General features: G+C 37.9%; 1 protein-coding gene and 1 pseudogene across 26 annotated transcripts in view; one reads left to right on the top strand and one right to left on the bottom strand.

Moving 5' to 3' along the window:
- HDAC9 (histone deacetylase 9) overlaps positions 1-16,138 on the top strand; it is an 825,995-nt gene that overhangs the window by 371,134 nt on the left and 438,723 nt on the right. For 2 of the 26 annotated variants that reach the window (XM_071221650.1, XM_053926232.1), the window contains one exon: positions 8,995-9,074. The exons of the other annotated variants lie outside the window; for them this stretch is intronic. In XM_071221650.1, the coding sequence (XP_071077751.1) occupies positions 9,047-9,074 (28 nt within the window). In that variant the 5' untranslated portion in view covers positions 8,995-9,046. The remainder of the gene's footprint in view (positions 1-8,994; positions 9,075-16,138) is intronic. 26 annotated transcript variants of the gene reach the window in all.
- On the bottom strand, positions 4,923-7,462 carry LOC112307027 (large ribosomal subunit protein uL24 pseudogene; annotated as a pseudogene).

Raw genomic sequence — 16,138 nt, 5'->3', positions numbered from 1 at the left:
AGAGGAGAAACGTCGCTTCCTTGGCTGTTTTCTTAAGGAAGGGCTTTTTACCCAAAATTTCTCCACAAATCATCCTTCATAACTCACTGTCCAGAGTAGCATCACCTGCCAGTACCTGTGCCAGCCACTGAAAAAAACGGGACGCCCATCACGATAGCTCCTTTGGGTTGTGGCTCAGCCAGGGGGGGTTGGTACAGAAACCAATAATTATTTTCTATTCAGAAGAAGAAAGAAGGGGAAGAAGAATGGATGTTAGCTAGGCTCTGGCACGATTTGCTATGCTGTATTTACCAGTGGTTGGAATTCTCTTTTAAAATTTTTTTTTTCTTAGAACACACTTTTGCTATTGCTTTTTCATCTTTTTGAGTGTTATTTTTCAGTTACAGTTGATATTCAGTATTATTTTGTATCGGTTTCAGGTGTGCAGAGTGGTTAGGCAGTCATGTACTTGAAAAAGTGACCCCCCCCATATTTCAAGTACCCAAGTGTCTGTAATTATCTTTGCTGCTAATTTTGACAAAATATAACTAATTAAGTGAAGGATGTGGACGTGGACTATGTCATTTCTCTTTCAGTTGAATCATGGGTCTTCATTTTTAAGAAGATATATAGCCATTTAATTTTTTTACGGGTACGGAATGGAAAGACTTTCTTAGTATGATCTGTTGTTAGAAGGCACCCTAAGAAACTGAAGTACACAGTTGTGGAAGGCACCTGGGTCTGTCTAGGTTGTAAGTCATTGTTTTAAAAAGGAGGAAAACCAACATTGAGGACGGATGCCTTGCAAGCATTTATTATATGTTTGAGTAAAATGTTTCTTTTATATTGGCTTTGAGGGATAGAAAGAATACTGAGAAATTTACCTAATAATGTATAAACTTTTCAGTACATTGAAGGAGGGTTATCTTAAAGATACTCGGAATACAATCTCTTTGCCAGTAAGCTGTTCACAGTTATTACATTTTACAGTAATGAACATTTTTAACAATCTGGAATGGTAACTGCATTTTAACAACTCTCTTCTGAATTGGAATACTTTGAAAAAATTTAATTGGAATAAAAGTCCATGAAAATAACTTTAAAAACAACCTTTCTCTAGATGGAATTCAAAGATACCTTGGCATGTGCTTTGAATCAGTGTGGCTGTGCTGTGGTCTCTCTCATTCTTGAAGGGACCTTGGGCTGTCGGTGGTTAGCTTGGGGTCCCCAGTGGACAGTCTTCCCTTTTCTAAGCTTGGGAAATTGACAAGCAGGACATGAAAAGACAAGAAAATACCTATTTTCACTAGTTCCATTCTTTTTTGCCTAAGTCATTTCCACAAAACCAATTTAATTTAAACAACAGTTTTTATAGTACTAAACAACCTACACTTTTAAGTATTATCAGAGAACATTATACTTTAGGGTTACTCTAGGATGCTGTGGTTTTTGAATAGAAAACTAAGTAATTCGTATGTTTTAGAAGGTTATCAGTTCCATTCATTATTTTAATGTTAAATTATTCACAGTAAAACAAGTGATGGGCCTTTTATATGTAGTGCTTTTAAAATACCCCATAATTAAATCCAATAAAAACTACATTTAAGAAAGAAGGAAATTTACCAAACCACAAAGTGTAACTAGTCATTTACTTATGATTAAACTCTTTGCATGTTGATAAGTTTGGAAATACCCCAGAACTTCATTTTCTTGCTTCTTCCCCTCATGGTCTACCACTTTTGATAGAAATGTTTAATTTGTGATTTATATTTAGTATTGACACAATTGTAGCCATGTGGGTGTCCTTTTTGATCACTTGAAGTAAATTTGGGTGGCATGACATTTCTAAAGTGGGTGAAAAATTGAGAAGTCAAAGTTTTTTCAAAATTTGAAATTAAGAACAAGCAAAACCATTTTACTGAATCTCCATTAAATCACAGGGCGGCCTGGGAGTTCTTGCTTTAGTACAAACATGTTTACACAGAATGTGGTCAGGGTACCCCATGTGAGGTGTAGTAGAAAAGCTCTTCATGAAGTAAATGCAATTTAAGTTTTATTTTTCATGGTGCTTTTTATATCTGCTTACAAATGAATTCAAGTGCGTGTATTTTGAATCTAAGATTTCATGTCACTAACTGCTCGTTTGGGAATATAAAAAACGTTTCACCATTGGTTATCATTGTTATGGTTGCTCTACCACATTCTACTCCGATCTAGTGGTTTAGTCTCAACTTAAAGGTTAATGATTGGACCAGTTTTTAATCATTTCTTATCACTGTCCTTCTTTCTATTGACAAAATAAGCTAATGTGTCGAAACCTCGTTCTGTACCAGGCATCATGTTTATCATTTACTCCTCTCCCGAGATACGCAGTATTTATAGTGGCAGCAGGATTCATAGTTTGCAGTTGAGGAAATAGATTCAGAAGAACTTACTGAGGGTCGCCATGGCTAGGAACTGGCAGGGTCTGGTTTGGACTTGTTCTTGTTTACCGTGTCCCTACTGCTTTTTCCCAAACAGAAAAATATTTAGCGTGGGATAAGGTTTTTCATATCTGTTTGGTGCTAAAAATATGGAATCAGCTGTATTTATAAGCAAACATGTAGGCACAGCTTCTTAGTCCTGGGAGGTTTAAGGCACAAATAGGCATCTATGTTGAATGGCTTGCTGGCGGAGCCTTTATTCACATCCCCAATGCTTGATAATTAAATTGGTTGAAGTTAGCACTATCCAGGGCTGAGGCAAACTGAAGGCAGCCTCCAGAGTTCCAGGAGACTGATGCTACACAGAATAGTTAGCAGACACGGGAGACAGAACCAACATTCCCAGTGCATTTGGTCTGTGTTTGCCAGTGCTCACGCCACATCCCATTAATCATAAACGCAAGGTTTGTCCCATTTCAAAATAGCACATTACTACTAATGTATTTCAGCAGAAGGCATTTTTTTTCCCAAATGTTAGCACTGTGAGGTTTAGTTTCTTTTTACCAAAATGTTTGAATTATACCCACCTTCATTTTTACCTAGAAATGGCCGAGGGGGTCAAGAAAGTCTGTGTCTTTAACTCAAATCCAGATTTAAACTCGCGACGTCAAATTCTTGCACCAAAAGAACGATCTTGTTACCAAAATTTAGATTCTGCCTGTTTTGAATATATATTAGTCCAATTTGGGTCCATTTGGGCATTTTAGATGGCATTGTTTTCATATAGCAACATATTACATTATACTTTATCCTATTTCATTGGCTGAATATTTTATGTTCTGCAGGTGCCTTATGCATAAAATTCACCAACAGATGCTAATCCAATTATTTAAGAGCCAACTCTGGTTTCCATCAACTGTTGTTGGAATCTTACTTGCTGTGAGAATCTTGAGCCGTTTTGTTGAATCGATACATTGTAAAAGCATTATTGATTGCCATTTTAACGACCACCATAATTTATTGCCTCCCTAGGGGAGAGAAGCTTTCAGAAGATCATTAAATGCATTAAAGTCTGCAGATACCTACTGTCTGTGACTGTCTTTAGCAGCCTGACTCCTTTGGGTCAGTTATTCTTAGCCTCGGTATTTCTTATGGCATCGCAGGTCTAAGATTAGCTTGTTAGGCGTTATCATGCCATCTGAGTTACCTCCTAATATAACTCTACACTGGAATGATTATTTATAGAAAGAGCATTCTGTCATTTTTGGTTATTTCTAGTAGTTTAAATAAAGAAGAATAACATTCAAGTGAAACCACAGATTCCTTCCTGCTGCCAAAACAACATGATAACTGCTTAAGGGGCAACAATGTTTGAAAGTGCGCTGTGGCCGCTTGCAGAGTGCATTTTATCTCTGCCACCTTGACAGAAGGGGAGGCCTTTCCGTAGTGATGTGTGATGCTTGTGGAAAGGCAGCGGAGCAGCCTGGATGCTTTCTGTCACAGAGCGCGGAGTACTCTGGTTGAGGATGACAACAAGAGACGTGCAGGGCTTATTTTTAGAAACAGACATTGCTAAGCTCACTGTTTGGCGTTAATATGGCTCATAAATAGGGCTCCTCGCTGTTGACCTTTCCAGTGAAAATGGCATCTTATGCAATGCCACACACACACATACACACTCACTTTTTTTTTTCAGTTTGCAAGAATGTTTCTATTATTAAGGAAATAATTAGGATTTTTTAAAGCTAAGAAATCTAAATTCTATTAGATTCTTCCACTGGGTATAGAATATTTTTTTAAAATGACATGAAGGTTGGGCTTAAAAGATGGTTTATGAAAAACAGTTGAATATTATAAATGTGAGGAATATACAAGTTGGCTATAAGATGTGGAAAAATAGGTGAATGTACCTCATAAATGATTTCTGATCATTCCAATACCTGTAAAACACTATTGCATATGCTTCCTTCTGCTTTTATCACAACAGTACATAAAATACATGTATAAAAGATGGCATGCATTAGTGTAACTTGTTGCTTTAAATAAGATAAAATAAAATTCACAGTGTATTGGGTTGGCCAAAAAGTCCATTTAGTTTTTTTTTCATAAAATAAAAGACATGTTTTTCAGTTTCACCAATAACTTGATTGATTTGGATATTTTGAGTATGTTGACTGTCTCCCACTATTGGCTTCTAGTGGGTAGAGGCCAGGGGTGCTGCTAAACATCTTCCAATGCATAAGACAGCCCCACAGCAAAGAATTATTTGGCCAAAATGTCAATAGTGCCAAGTGACTTTGCAGGCCACTTTTGACATTTTCAATCAGTCCTAGTACCTTCTCTGTACACTGCACAAATCTATTTAATGTTTCAATTGCATTTTTACCTTTCTTGAAATATGCCAAAATGTTGCATATTTTCTTCCCTCCTCAATATTAAAATGGCTGCACAAAAATTCACCAATTTTAAAATGTTTGTTTTCATTTCAAGTTTTTAATTAAAGCTATATATAAAATTACACTATGCCTGCATCTTCTCATTTCTTTCTTCCTTGTATTTGCCCTTTTCCTTTTCTACTTGGTGAGATTTGGCTTTACATTCAAGGACCGTTTGGCAGTCTCTGTCCAGTTTTGGCCTAGGTATGGCCACCTCGCTAGGGTGAATGCCCACACGACCAGTCGTACCGTTAGCTCTCTCCCGCTGCACTCGTTCAGTGTAGACGGCATATCTCTTCCTGTCAACCTGGACGACTTGGCCAATTTGCTGCCCTTTCTACTGTCCTCGCACAACCTGAACTTCACCATCCTTTCAGATGGGCTTGGATCGAACATTGTCCTTCTGTCTCAGCTCTTCAGAAAGAGGAGAAAACATCACCTTCCTGCGAATGTGGGAAGGCGCATTGCAGTGCCCTTTATGGTTCTTGCTCTGGTCAGAAGTCGCAAAGGGATTGAGCTTCGTTTGTACTGCTGGCGCCTCAGCAATGGCCTCATAGGGGAAGAGCTTTAATAAGGTTTTTTTTTTTTGAAATGCATGCTGATAGGACAGCTGTCACAATACAATCTCACAACATTGTTTCAAATGGAAAAAGTAAATGAACTTTTTGGCCAACCCACTGTAAAAAGGTAGGTATCAGCCAATGCTAGCTGTTCTGATAGGACTAACTCTTGATGAACCCAGCACATTTCATGTACAGTAAAATGTAGTTTCACATTATTACCTTACTTAAATGGTGTGCTTCATTCAGACCTTACTAACTGATATTTCAGTATAAAATTAGAATTTGCTTTAATCTGTTTAATTTGTATTTTATATTTCCTGATTAACTCACTTCTAGATGATGAAAATGTTAAGGTAGTATGTTAATATATATCAGTTACACATGAAATGCTTTAGTGGATAGCCTCTATGTAAGAATATGCATAATTTTATTGTATATTAAAAAAACATACCTTTTAAAAAGATAAATATTTTTGTGCTTGTGCGCAGTATAAGGCATCACTGCCCATTAGGAATTTGCAAAATGACAGACAAAAACAGGAAACACAGCAATTCAAGTGTAGTCTCAAAGAGGCCAAGATGTAAATAAATTCAGAGGGTAGGAGTAGAGGCAATTGTAGGACCGGCTGCATCCGACCGCTCTTAATGAGCAGGTTGAAGGTTTGGGGAGGTGATGTAATTGTTTAAAGCTTTGGAAGCTGAGGTGAAACAGTCATTCATGTGTTCATTTCTTCACTCAAATATTTGAGAGCCAACCATGTGCCAGGTACTATTCTCTGTGTGGAGAGCACAACTATGAAACAGAGAAGAAGACACGTGGTTGACTGTTCAAATGAATGATGGATAGATAAGGCTACTTTAGATAGTTACAAGTAGGCAGGAAAAACAAAATAGAAAAATGGGATAGAAAGTATCCGATGGTAACCGGGGCCGCGTTAGCTAGCATAGTCATGTAAAGCCTTTTGAGGAAGCTAAGATATACAGAACATCTACCCAATAAAAGTAGGTTTTCTATCCACATCCCATTTGGGCCCTGTCAAATAGAATGAAAGCATGGTTAGAATAGAACAGAAAATGTTAGGGAGCTTTCTTAGTCTCCACCTACCTCTGCCTTGTGCAAGGAATGGGGAGCTTATCTCAGTGGGTAGGTGAGGGAGCCAGGGGAAGGCTGTTAGCCTTCATTTTCTTTATTTTCCAAAGAGAGACTGTGGCATCAGGTGACTTCTTCCTAGGATTAATGCTGTTAACCCAAAATTAAGAACCTTTTAGAATCTCTTACCATTGTTCCTTCCTAAAGATTCATCTTTGCCCCTTATCCCACTATGCTGAAACCTATTACCTAAGCAGTATGACCCATTGTAGTAGTTTCCTGAAATAATTCCTCCTCCTTAGGGAACAAAGGGAAAGGGAACAATGTAGCCTCACCTTCTGAAGCTAGAAGTCTGAGAAAATTTTCTCATGAACACAGTATTATACCCTTTTATAAAATACAGTATTTAGTACACTGGTATTTATTAAGCACCTACAATATGCCAAGTTTTTAATGTAGAGATATGATGGGTCAAATAGCAACTTGTTAAATGGCTGTAGAACTGTAACTTCCTAACAAGATATTTAGAATACACAGACTTCATCATGTGGGAGAGTGGATAGATTTGTGACACATTGTTCCAATCATTGGATGAGGTAGTATTATATGGAAGTGATTGATATATTAGAGAGAGAGAAAGAGAGAGAGAGAAGTCTTAGCAGAGTAGCTGAGTTGGTTAGAGCATCATCCTGTTACGTCAAGGCTGTGGGTTTGATCCCAGGTCAGGGCACATACAAGAATCAACCAATTAATGCATCAGTAAGTCTCAGTCTCTCTCTCTCTCTCTCTCTCTCTCATCAATAAATAAAGATTTAAAAAAATATTTAAAAAGAAACAGCAGTGTGACAGCTAAGAGCTATTTTCCCACATGTTCTGCTTCCTCACGGACAGGGAACAATGAAGGATTCACATAGTAGGATGGACAAACAGTTCCGAGGGACTGACATGCTCTCTCACATGCTTGATGCCTCATGGGGTTTTCCCTCCACATTCCAAGTGCTCTAAGTCCAATGGAATGAAAGCACAACCAGAATAGAGCAGGAAGTGTTCTGGGCTATTTTAAGCTCCACTGACTTCTGCCTTGTGGTGGGATGGGGAAGCCTTTATCAGCAGGTAGATGAGGGAGCCGGGGAAGGCTGTCAGCTATGATTTTTCTAGGGCTTCAGGAAAACTGGGATTGGCCAGACTCCTGGCCAACATGCTTTGTTGGATTCACAGTATAGCTTGAGGAAAATAGTTAAGAGCTCCCTTTTCTTTACCCCCAATGTATTGTATTTTTAGCTGGATTTCTTGTTTATCTGTTACTGTATGTGCATGTGTGTGCAAGCACACACACACATATGAACTAATAATTAGCTATTTCCTTTTCCTGAAAGACCCTCTGCTCCATTCCAGCTAGTCTTCACTGGGACAAATCCTAACTCTCCCAAAGGCCAGTTCAACGGTCTCCGAATTCTGCCCCACCCCACAACCCCCTGCAGCACTTCCCTGGCTATGAGTCCTTCCCTCCCTCCCTGCCTCCTGCTCCCTCCAGTAGCTCTTTATTACTCTCTTAGAACATTCCCATTTTCTGTTTTACACTGTGGTTATTTATGTTTGTGGTCCCCATCCCCCCAATTAGTTATATTATAAGCTCTACGAGGAAAAGGATCATGTTTTACTTCTATTTTTATTCCCTACAGTGCCCAGCACATAATTTATCCCTGACACTATTTTTAAAGAAATGAATGTGTGATTAAAGAGTACAGTGGCTTTGCACAGTCTGTTTTTATACAATTTTTATATTTTAGAAATGATTCCTTTTATGTAGAAAATAAGTCCTCAGTTTCATTGTAAATTTGAAAAATACAGACTGGGGGGATGTTAGAGTCTTGGACTCCAAAATTGAAACCATTCATTTTAGAATGTAAGTCAAGATTGACCGCTAGTACTTTGACAATATGTATATGACCCTTCAAATGTAATTATTCTTAACAGAGGGAATTTGGGAATATTCTTATTTGACTTGATTTTTCAATGAATAATGCCAATAGCTAATTTAAGAGTGCCTGAATGTAAATGCACACTTCTTTAATTTAAGGCGAAGAGTAAATTTGGTTGTGGAAATGATTACAGGTGTATTATATATTATTCAAACACCACTTCAAATTTAGTCCTGTTTTGTTCTTAGTGATATTTTTATGTAGAGACAGTTTTCTTACATAGAGGACAAAAATGGATGGATTCTTTTGGTTAACAATAGTATCAATTTGAAACATTTCTGTGCCTCAGATTGCTATTTAGAGCTCATCTGCATTATTCATGTATTATTGAATTGCATATATTCTCTGGGAAGAGGGCAATGGAAGAAGATTTTTTGTTAAACACTTTGATAATCAGATTTTGAATGCCAAGGGTATCCATGATTTAAGAAAATATCTAACATAAATGTCAGAACAGGGAGTTCACAGAGTGAGGTATTAAGGGAAAAACAGATGGAAGGAATGAATCAATCTCTCTCCACAGCTATTCAAGGAGAAGAATGAAATAAATACATTTGTGTCTAAGTGGGAGAGCCATGGTGAAGAGACTATGGTGTGACAGAGGTAGGGAGAAGATACATAGCTTTTTAAAAGGTAGTTTTTGTTTTGTTTATATTTGTGTTTATCAGCATATGTTAGGATAAATTATGGGCATTAAGGCCCAGAAAATTAATTGAGCTCGTTAATATTACAAATGTGAGCCAAGAAAGGAGTTGGATAATAAAACCCAATTTTGCAGTGTAGCTGTGGAAACTCAGCTTGTTAGAGCACAGGGAATGAGTGCGTGCCCGTGTTCTTCCAGAGACTTCGCCGTGCTGCCGATCGTGTTTTCCCCTCATCATGAGTCCGAGCTAAGATTTCTAACTGCTGTGATGATCGTACTGAGGTGGGACAAATGAAGGTTGGCTGACTGTGTTAGAAGCTGCCATTCTTGTATTAAGCATTACTAAGGAAGAGAATTAGTGCAAGCCAATTGCCAGAGAATTACAATGGTGAGAGCTATAAATCCAGTTAATTGGCATCACTCATTTGTTTTTCTGTTCTGAAAGTTGAATGTGAAAGTGTTAGAAAAAATTATCGGGATATCACTTTAACCTAACATGTATATCATAAGTAGGAGTATAATGTAAACAACCTCAGACAGCTGATGACTAAACATATTAGAAACAATGTTCCTAGTCTACAATCACTTCATGTTTTAATTAAGAGTCAACTCTCAATATCCATTATCCTAGTAATTAAATGGAAATTCTCCTAGATCTTTGACTTGCGAAGGTCAAAAAGATCAATGATCTCTCTCTCTCTCTCACACTCTCTCTCTCTCTTGTCTTCAGTAAATAGTCCTAAACCTGAATATGAATATAACTCTAACTCTAGAAATCTTTATATGAGTTCATGTTCAGATGACTAGAAAATGTATTAAGTTGCTTTAAGATGGGGAAGAGAACGTTCTTTCTACTTCATTATCTACCTCCCAGTTCCTTGGGCATGTGAACCAATACATAGTAGAGATTACTTTATACCTAAACAGTCGTGTATGTGAAAACCATTTTCCCTACACTCTTGCCATTATTGGCTATTGTCAGACTTTAGATATTTTTGCCAAGTTGAGAGATGAAAAATGGCACAGCAGGACTTTGTTCTGTGACTTTCTCTGATGACTGGTAGGTTTGAATGCTTTTCATATGTTACTAGCCATTTGGGTTTTGTTTTATGGAGAGATGCTTTGAAGAATGCCAAAATGTGTAATGGGGAGATGTCTGTCAGTGAATGTCACCCTGTTCACAGATTAAATTTTAAAAAATGGTCATTCGATGCAGGGAAATACTCAGTAACATACAGTGCTTTTTCTAGGGTAGAAACCCTTATTAAACTAAGACTAGAAGAGAGTAGAATGTTATCAACCACAACTCTATCTGAAATGTTATATGTAATGGTAAAGATAAAACCCACTGTCTTTGATGTCCGGCACTTTGTCGTTGGAGATTCTCATCAGTGTTCTAAGACAGGAACAGCTGGGTTTGATTTTTTCAGTATGTGGTGAGTGCCACAGGAAAAATGGAAAGGATTGCCTTATATAAGAAATAACCAAACATAAAACATGATAAAAATGATACTATTTATAATAGCAACTGAAACTTTTATGGAGAAATTGATAAAATTGTTGAAGGACCTGTAAAAAAACTTGAGCAAATTTGAGATGTGCATTCCCCGTGAACAGGAAGACTACATCATTAAAAAGTCAGTTATTCCAAAATTAATTTAGAAATCTGTCTTTAAAACAGCCAATTTTCTTTGAAATACATGATTCATTCATAATACAAATGTGGAATGTACTTAATGATATTACAGAGTAAAAACGTGAATCTCACTTCTTCTTCACCATTCAGTTCCCTGCTTCAGATAGCCTGACATCACTTTCTTCTGTACTTTAGAGATGTGCTGTGTATTAGTACAGATTCAGTTAAAATCTTACCAGGATCTGTCAGGGACCATGGAATAACTGATTCTAACCTTCAAATGTGAGCGTAAGGGTGCACAGATGGCAATTTGGTAAAACGGCAAATGAGAAGAAGGAGAGCTACCAAGGCGTACCACGAGGTATTGAGGATGGTAGCTTGGTTTGGGAGGACCACACTCAACTACATCAGAGGACCAGAATAAAGGGCTGTTTTTCCTAACTTTGTATGTGACAGAGTTTGCGTTACAAATCAATGGTCAAAGGGTAGATTATTAACTAAATGGCTTGAGAACAATTAAGAGACTCTGTAAACTTGTAGTCAAATGATGTCCTACTGCAATATGCGTTTTAATAACACCATGTTGTCTATTTGGAGGGGTGACAACACCTGCAGAGCTGACGTATTGTTTCATGTACACAGGTCATTCATTTTACTGGAGGGATGGAAAGGAATTTTATGGAGGTATGGGAAGGATGTTAAGTTTGGCTGAAATAGGTGAGAGAAATACTCAATATTTATATAGCTTACCAATTTTCAAAAGATAATTTGAGATTAACTAAATAAAAGGTTGAGATTTAAGAGAACCGTTGAATAAAAGAGAGGGGTGATAATTCAGTAAGGAAAGAAAGGTAGACAACACTACTCGAAGGCCTCACCAAGTAGCTGCTAGTGATGCCTAAAAAAGCCAATGAGGAGGTGAGTTTTCAGGTGAGATCTGAGTGACTGGGAGAGTCCAGTCTTGCAAAGATGTAAGGAAAGGCATTCCAGGCAGAAGGACCAGCCAGTGCAAAGGCCCCTAAGTCCAGAGTCTATTTGGCTGTTTTCTGAATGAAGGCTTAGTGTGGCCACAGCATTTTCAACAAAACAGAGAGGAAAGGTAACTGGTTAGGCCAGGGCCACTTGTATATTGCATCCAAGCTATCTTTTGCAACAAACTTGAAATGATAGACTTTTCATATTCCTAACTAAGGATTTTACAAGCTCTTCACTGTCATATACCAATGTCTGCATTTTTTCTTTTGAAAGCACCATTCATGTGCTAAAGAGCAGAATGTGTTCTTTACCTTTTCATTTTTCCATGCATGCCAGAGAGGCGTGGGATGTAATTCTCATCCCAGCGCGTGCACGGGCAATGTAAGTACTGCATGGCATACCAGATACGAAATTTGGAAAATTGGGTGTACCTGTTCATTCATATTTTTATGGACCTAGGAAAGGAACTAAACGATTTCAGGAAAATGGAATTGATGAAGAAACATCAGTCGAATCTCAGAGAGCTCATGCCTTGTAGGAGTGTTAGCTCAGGGTCTGCCACTTTCGTATTATGGGAGGCAGTTTAGTTGTCTTCTCTGGACACCTTCCAAACATGAGGGGAGGGGCCTGGATTGCTGTTAGGGGCCCCACCAACTTCGCTGTCAGTGATTCACCTTTTCCCCTAAAACAGGCCAGGTCACAGCCCTGGGCCTTTCTGGTGCACTGAATGTAGTTTTGATTCAGTGGGCAAATTGCCACACGAGCGGCTTGGTCTGATACTGTCAGGTTATAACACTGCATATTTTAGGCTTAGGAAGTCATTCTCCTCCAGTTTATTTTCACTTTCTTCTGAAGCTTGTGCCGTGACTGGTGTTGAGTGTTTTAACATTTCCCACGTGTTACGGTTAGATCTGCTTACAAAGAACTCTTCGGGAATTGTTATGACTTATCTAGCTTCATGTAAAACTTCCAAATCATCAAAGTTAATCTCTTTCTCTCACTGTATATACATATATATGTATTAATGTGTTTGTAGGTGTTTGTGTGCTTGTGTATCTGTGTGTGTACATATGTGTGCATGCATTACAATTATAATTGAATTACCTTTTTTATCGCCCTGTAGCAAGAGTCATCACATTCTTCTAATGGATAGAGAAGAAGGAAAAGTGAGACAATGTACTAAACTCAGATAGCTTAGAACCAGTTATTTGTTTTCATTTTAGAAATGAAGATTATCACTTTACTGTTAATGAGAAATACAAGGTATATTTTATCATCACTGTTCAGTTTTTTCTGTCTCTCCCCAATGACTGCCTCTGAGTTCTCTAGATCTCATTTAAAATTGCATTTCACTTTAAAAATCAGGTCTTATTTCGGACTAATATAACAGAAATTTCTATTTAAGTCACACTATAATAGAAATTAATATAAATAACCAGAAAGTTTAGTCAAATATTTTAATAAATGTTGCCAATTAAAATAATGAATGCAAGTCAGCTGCTAAATAAATAAGGCATAATTTCCAGCTATTTTCCCCCACAGTTTATTTAAATCAAAATAATCTTCTTCATAAAAAACAGTATTTTGCAGTAAGAATTGCAGAACCCTTCAGAATTTTTTAATTCATAATTTTTATACCCCAGTTTATAGTTAATGTGGTTAGAATTTTAAAAGGGAGAGATTATATTGGTTATTGGTTCTAAAGTCATATTTTATTGGGTTTTACACCTACTGTGGGTGATATTTAAATGATGCCAAAGCTACATGTTGCAATCAAGATAGCAACAGTATTTTTTCCTTCGTTCTCATTCCAATCTTTTGAAATGTAATGCATGGAAATTTTTCTTTCATATGTTAAGTGTATCTCATTGCTGAATATAGTGTGCCTCACTGAAGTATTCACTTCTTTGCCAAAAACACATCAGTCATTCACAAATATTCAGTATTCTGAGAATGAAAATTTTTTTAGCAACTTGGGTAGCTAGTGAAAGCCAGTTTGCAAAGATTCCTAACTCCACAGTGTTCGATATGTTATATGGAAGCTAGGGCTGAGTATTAGCACCCACGCATGGGAGCTGGAGTTCCAGACACTCTGGGCCCTGCCAATTCATGAATGACGCTAATCGGCCTGATATTTCGTGGATGAGGTAAAAACATATTATAATTTTGGAGACCAAAATAGGTTCCATCCCTGAACACATTCATTAACATTTAAGGAAAATATCTATCAAATAAAAATAAAATCCCTGAATGAATTAAAACATGGAAATTCAAATAAACAAAAATGAGATCTAGAAGAATGTTTGACATATTATAATCGCTCAGTGAGTGCTTGTGGAATGAGTAAGTGAATTAATGAATTGAAAACGTTTCATTTATAGCAGTTCATATTCAACTGCCCATATACCTTTGCACTTTATAAGTTTCTAGGTCCACTATTACACTGGGCTATCCAGGCAAAGATATACTAAGAAGTATTTTAAAAACCAATTCTTTCTTTATTTTTAAAAGATAGTATTTATTTATTTTTAGAGAGAGGGGTAGGGAGGGAGAAAGCGAGGGAGAGAAACGTGAATGTACAAGAGGTACATTGATCTGATTGGTTGCCCACCACAGGTTCCTGACTGGGGCCCTGGCCCGCAACCCAGGCACGTGCCCTGACTGGGAATCCAACTGGCGACCTTTTGGTTCACTGGCTGGCACTCAATCCACTGAGCCACAGCAGCCAGGGCCCATTCTGAAATTAAATGAAGAGCTTTTCTTTGTTTTCTCGTGATACTTTTATTAAGGGTACATTATTATTTTTATGAATATTAGGTCATAATTCAAATATGGACATCCTTCAACGACACTTAAGGTTTTTTTTGGGTGGATTCCTTCAGACAAAAATGGCATTTGCAGCTGTGCTGTAAACCCTCCCCCCTCCTACAGGCCTCTTTCTAGTGGGCCACATTCTGTTACCCTAATTTATTACGTGCCATATTCGTATAGTTAGTTAGAACAGAGAATGTTACCTTACCATCCTACTCAATGTGCTGTTGAAAACTCTGAGCCCAACGCAACCTTCCTCCACCACCCCCTTCAGAAAGGAGCTCCAGAGCTTCTTACGTGCGTCAAGTTCAGATTCCAGGACAAGGGTAAGTTGAGCACCCGATCTGGCTTAGATTGAGAAATCAAGCATCTTCTGGCATCATAGTAAAATAATTATTATACAAAGATTATTTAAAAGACCAACATCAGATTTTAGGCTTCGTTTTTTTTAAAAAAAAATGAAATTCAACCAGCATTCTCTATAATTCTGATTTCTCTTTCAATAAATATGAATATTTAGTCTGATTTCTAAATTCTTGGCTCAAAACTGGTGATCCCACATATCAAAAATATTCATTCTCTAGTGTTTAAAGGCACATGCGTCTGGAAAGGTCATGAGGGAAGAGCTCCGAGTGTTCATGGGTGCTGGTGATTCGAATAGGCTTCACCTTCACGACCTCCTCAATTTACTGCTTTTCACCCGAGTGTGCTTGTTTGTTTCTTTATTTTTATTTTTTTTTCTAACCTTAACCCCTAACCTCTAGCCTCTAACCCTTAACTATAACCCAATGTCTCAATGTTTCATTTCTTTCTAAACAGCACCTACTTACTATGTTTCAGAGCCTGAGGCTAGTATGTGCTGAGGTCCCCCAAGGCTGAAAGCAGCAGGTTGGCTGGGGCTGCGTTCTCCTCTGGGGCTCTGAGCCCTTTGCGCGCTCATCCAGGTTGCTGGCAGGGTTCAGTTTCTTGTAGTTGTGGGACTGAGGCCCTGGGGTTTTTGTTTGCTCTCAGCTTGATTCATTCTCACCTTCGGGAGGCTCCTGTCTGGTGCTTCCCTATGGCCGCTCCACCTCAGCAATGAAGGGGCACTCTCTCATTGAATCCCTGCTAAGCTTCACATTTCTCTGATTTCTTCCACCAGTCAGAGAAAACTCCCTTCTTTTTTAAAGAGTCCCACATGATTAGGTTGGGTCCACATGGGTAATATCAAAAAGTCAACTGATTACTATTAACTATGACCTTAATTAGTAGCACACCTTAATTACATGCAAATTCCATTCCCCAACTCCATAATCATGGGAGTAACACCAGGTAGGGAACTTCATGTGAACTATCTTACAATTCTGCCTTCCTCAGAAATTTTTTAAGACTTTATTATTTTTGATATAATCTCATCCTCCTCCTCAGCTTCAGTTATCAGCTCTATGCTGATAACTCACAAATGTCTAACCTGAGTCCCAGGCTCACTCTTGAGCATTTCGACCAGTATCAACTCCCAATGTCCATTTAGAGGCCCCACAGAAACCTGATGTTAGAGGCTAGAAAATGAGTCACCTGCCTCTGTTTCTGTGAATGATGAAAGTTCAAAGAATGCATTATGAA

Source organism: Desmodus rotundus, chromosome 6 (assembly GCF_022682495.2).
Source record: "Desmodus rotundus isolate HL8 chromosome 6, HLdesRot8A.1, whole genome shotgun sequence".
In the NCBI taxonomy this organism is placed as follows: domain Eukaryota; kingdom Metazoa; phylum Chordata; class Mammalia; order Chiroptera; family Phyllostomidae; genus Desmodus; species Desmodus rotundus.
The sequence above is the reverse complement of the archived record's forward strand: the minus strand, read 5'-3'. Positions and strand labels throughout refer to the sequence as shown.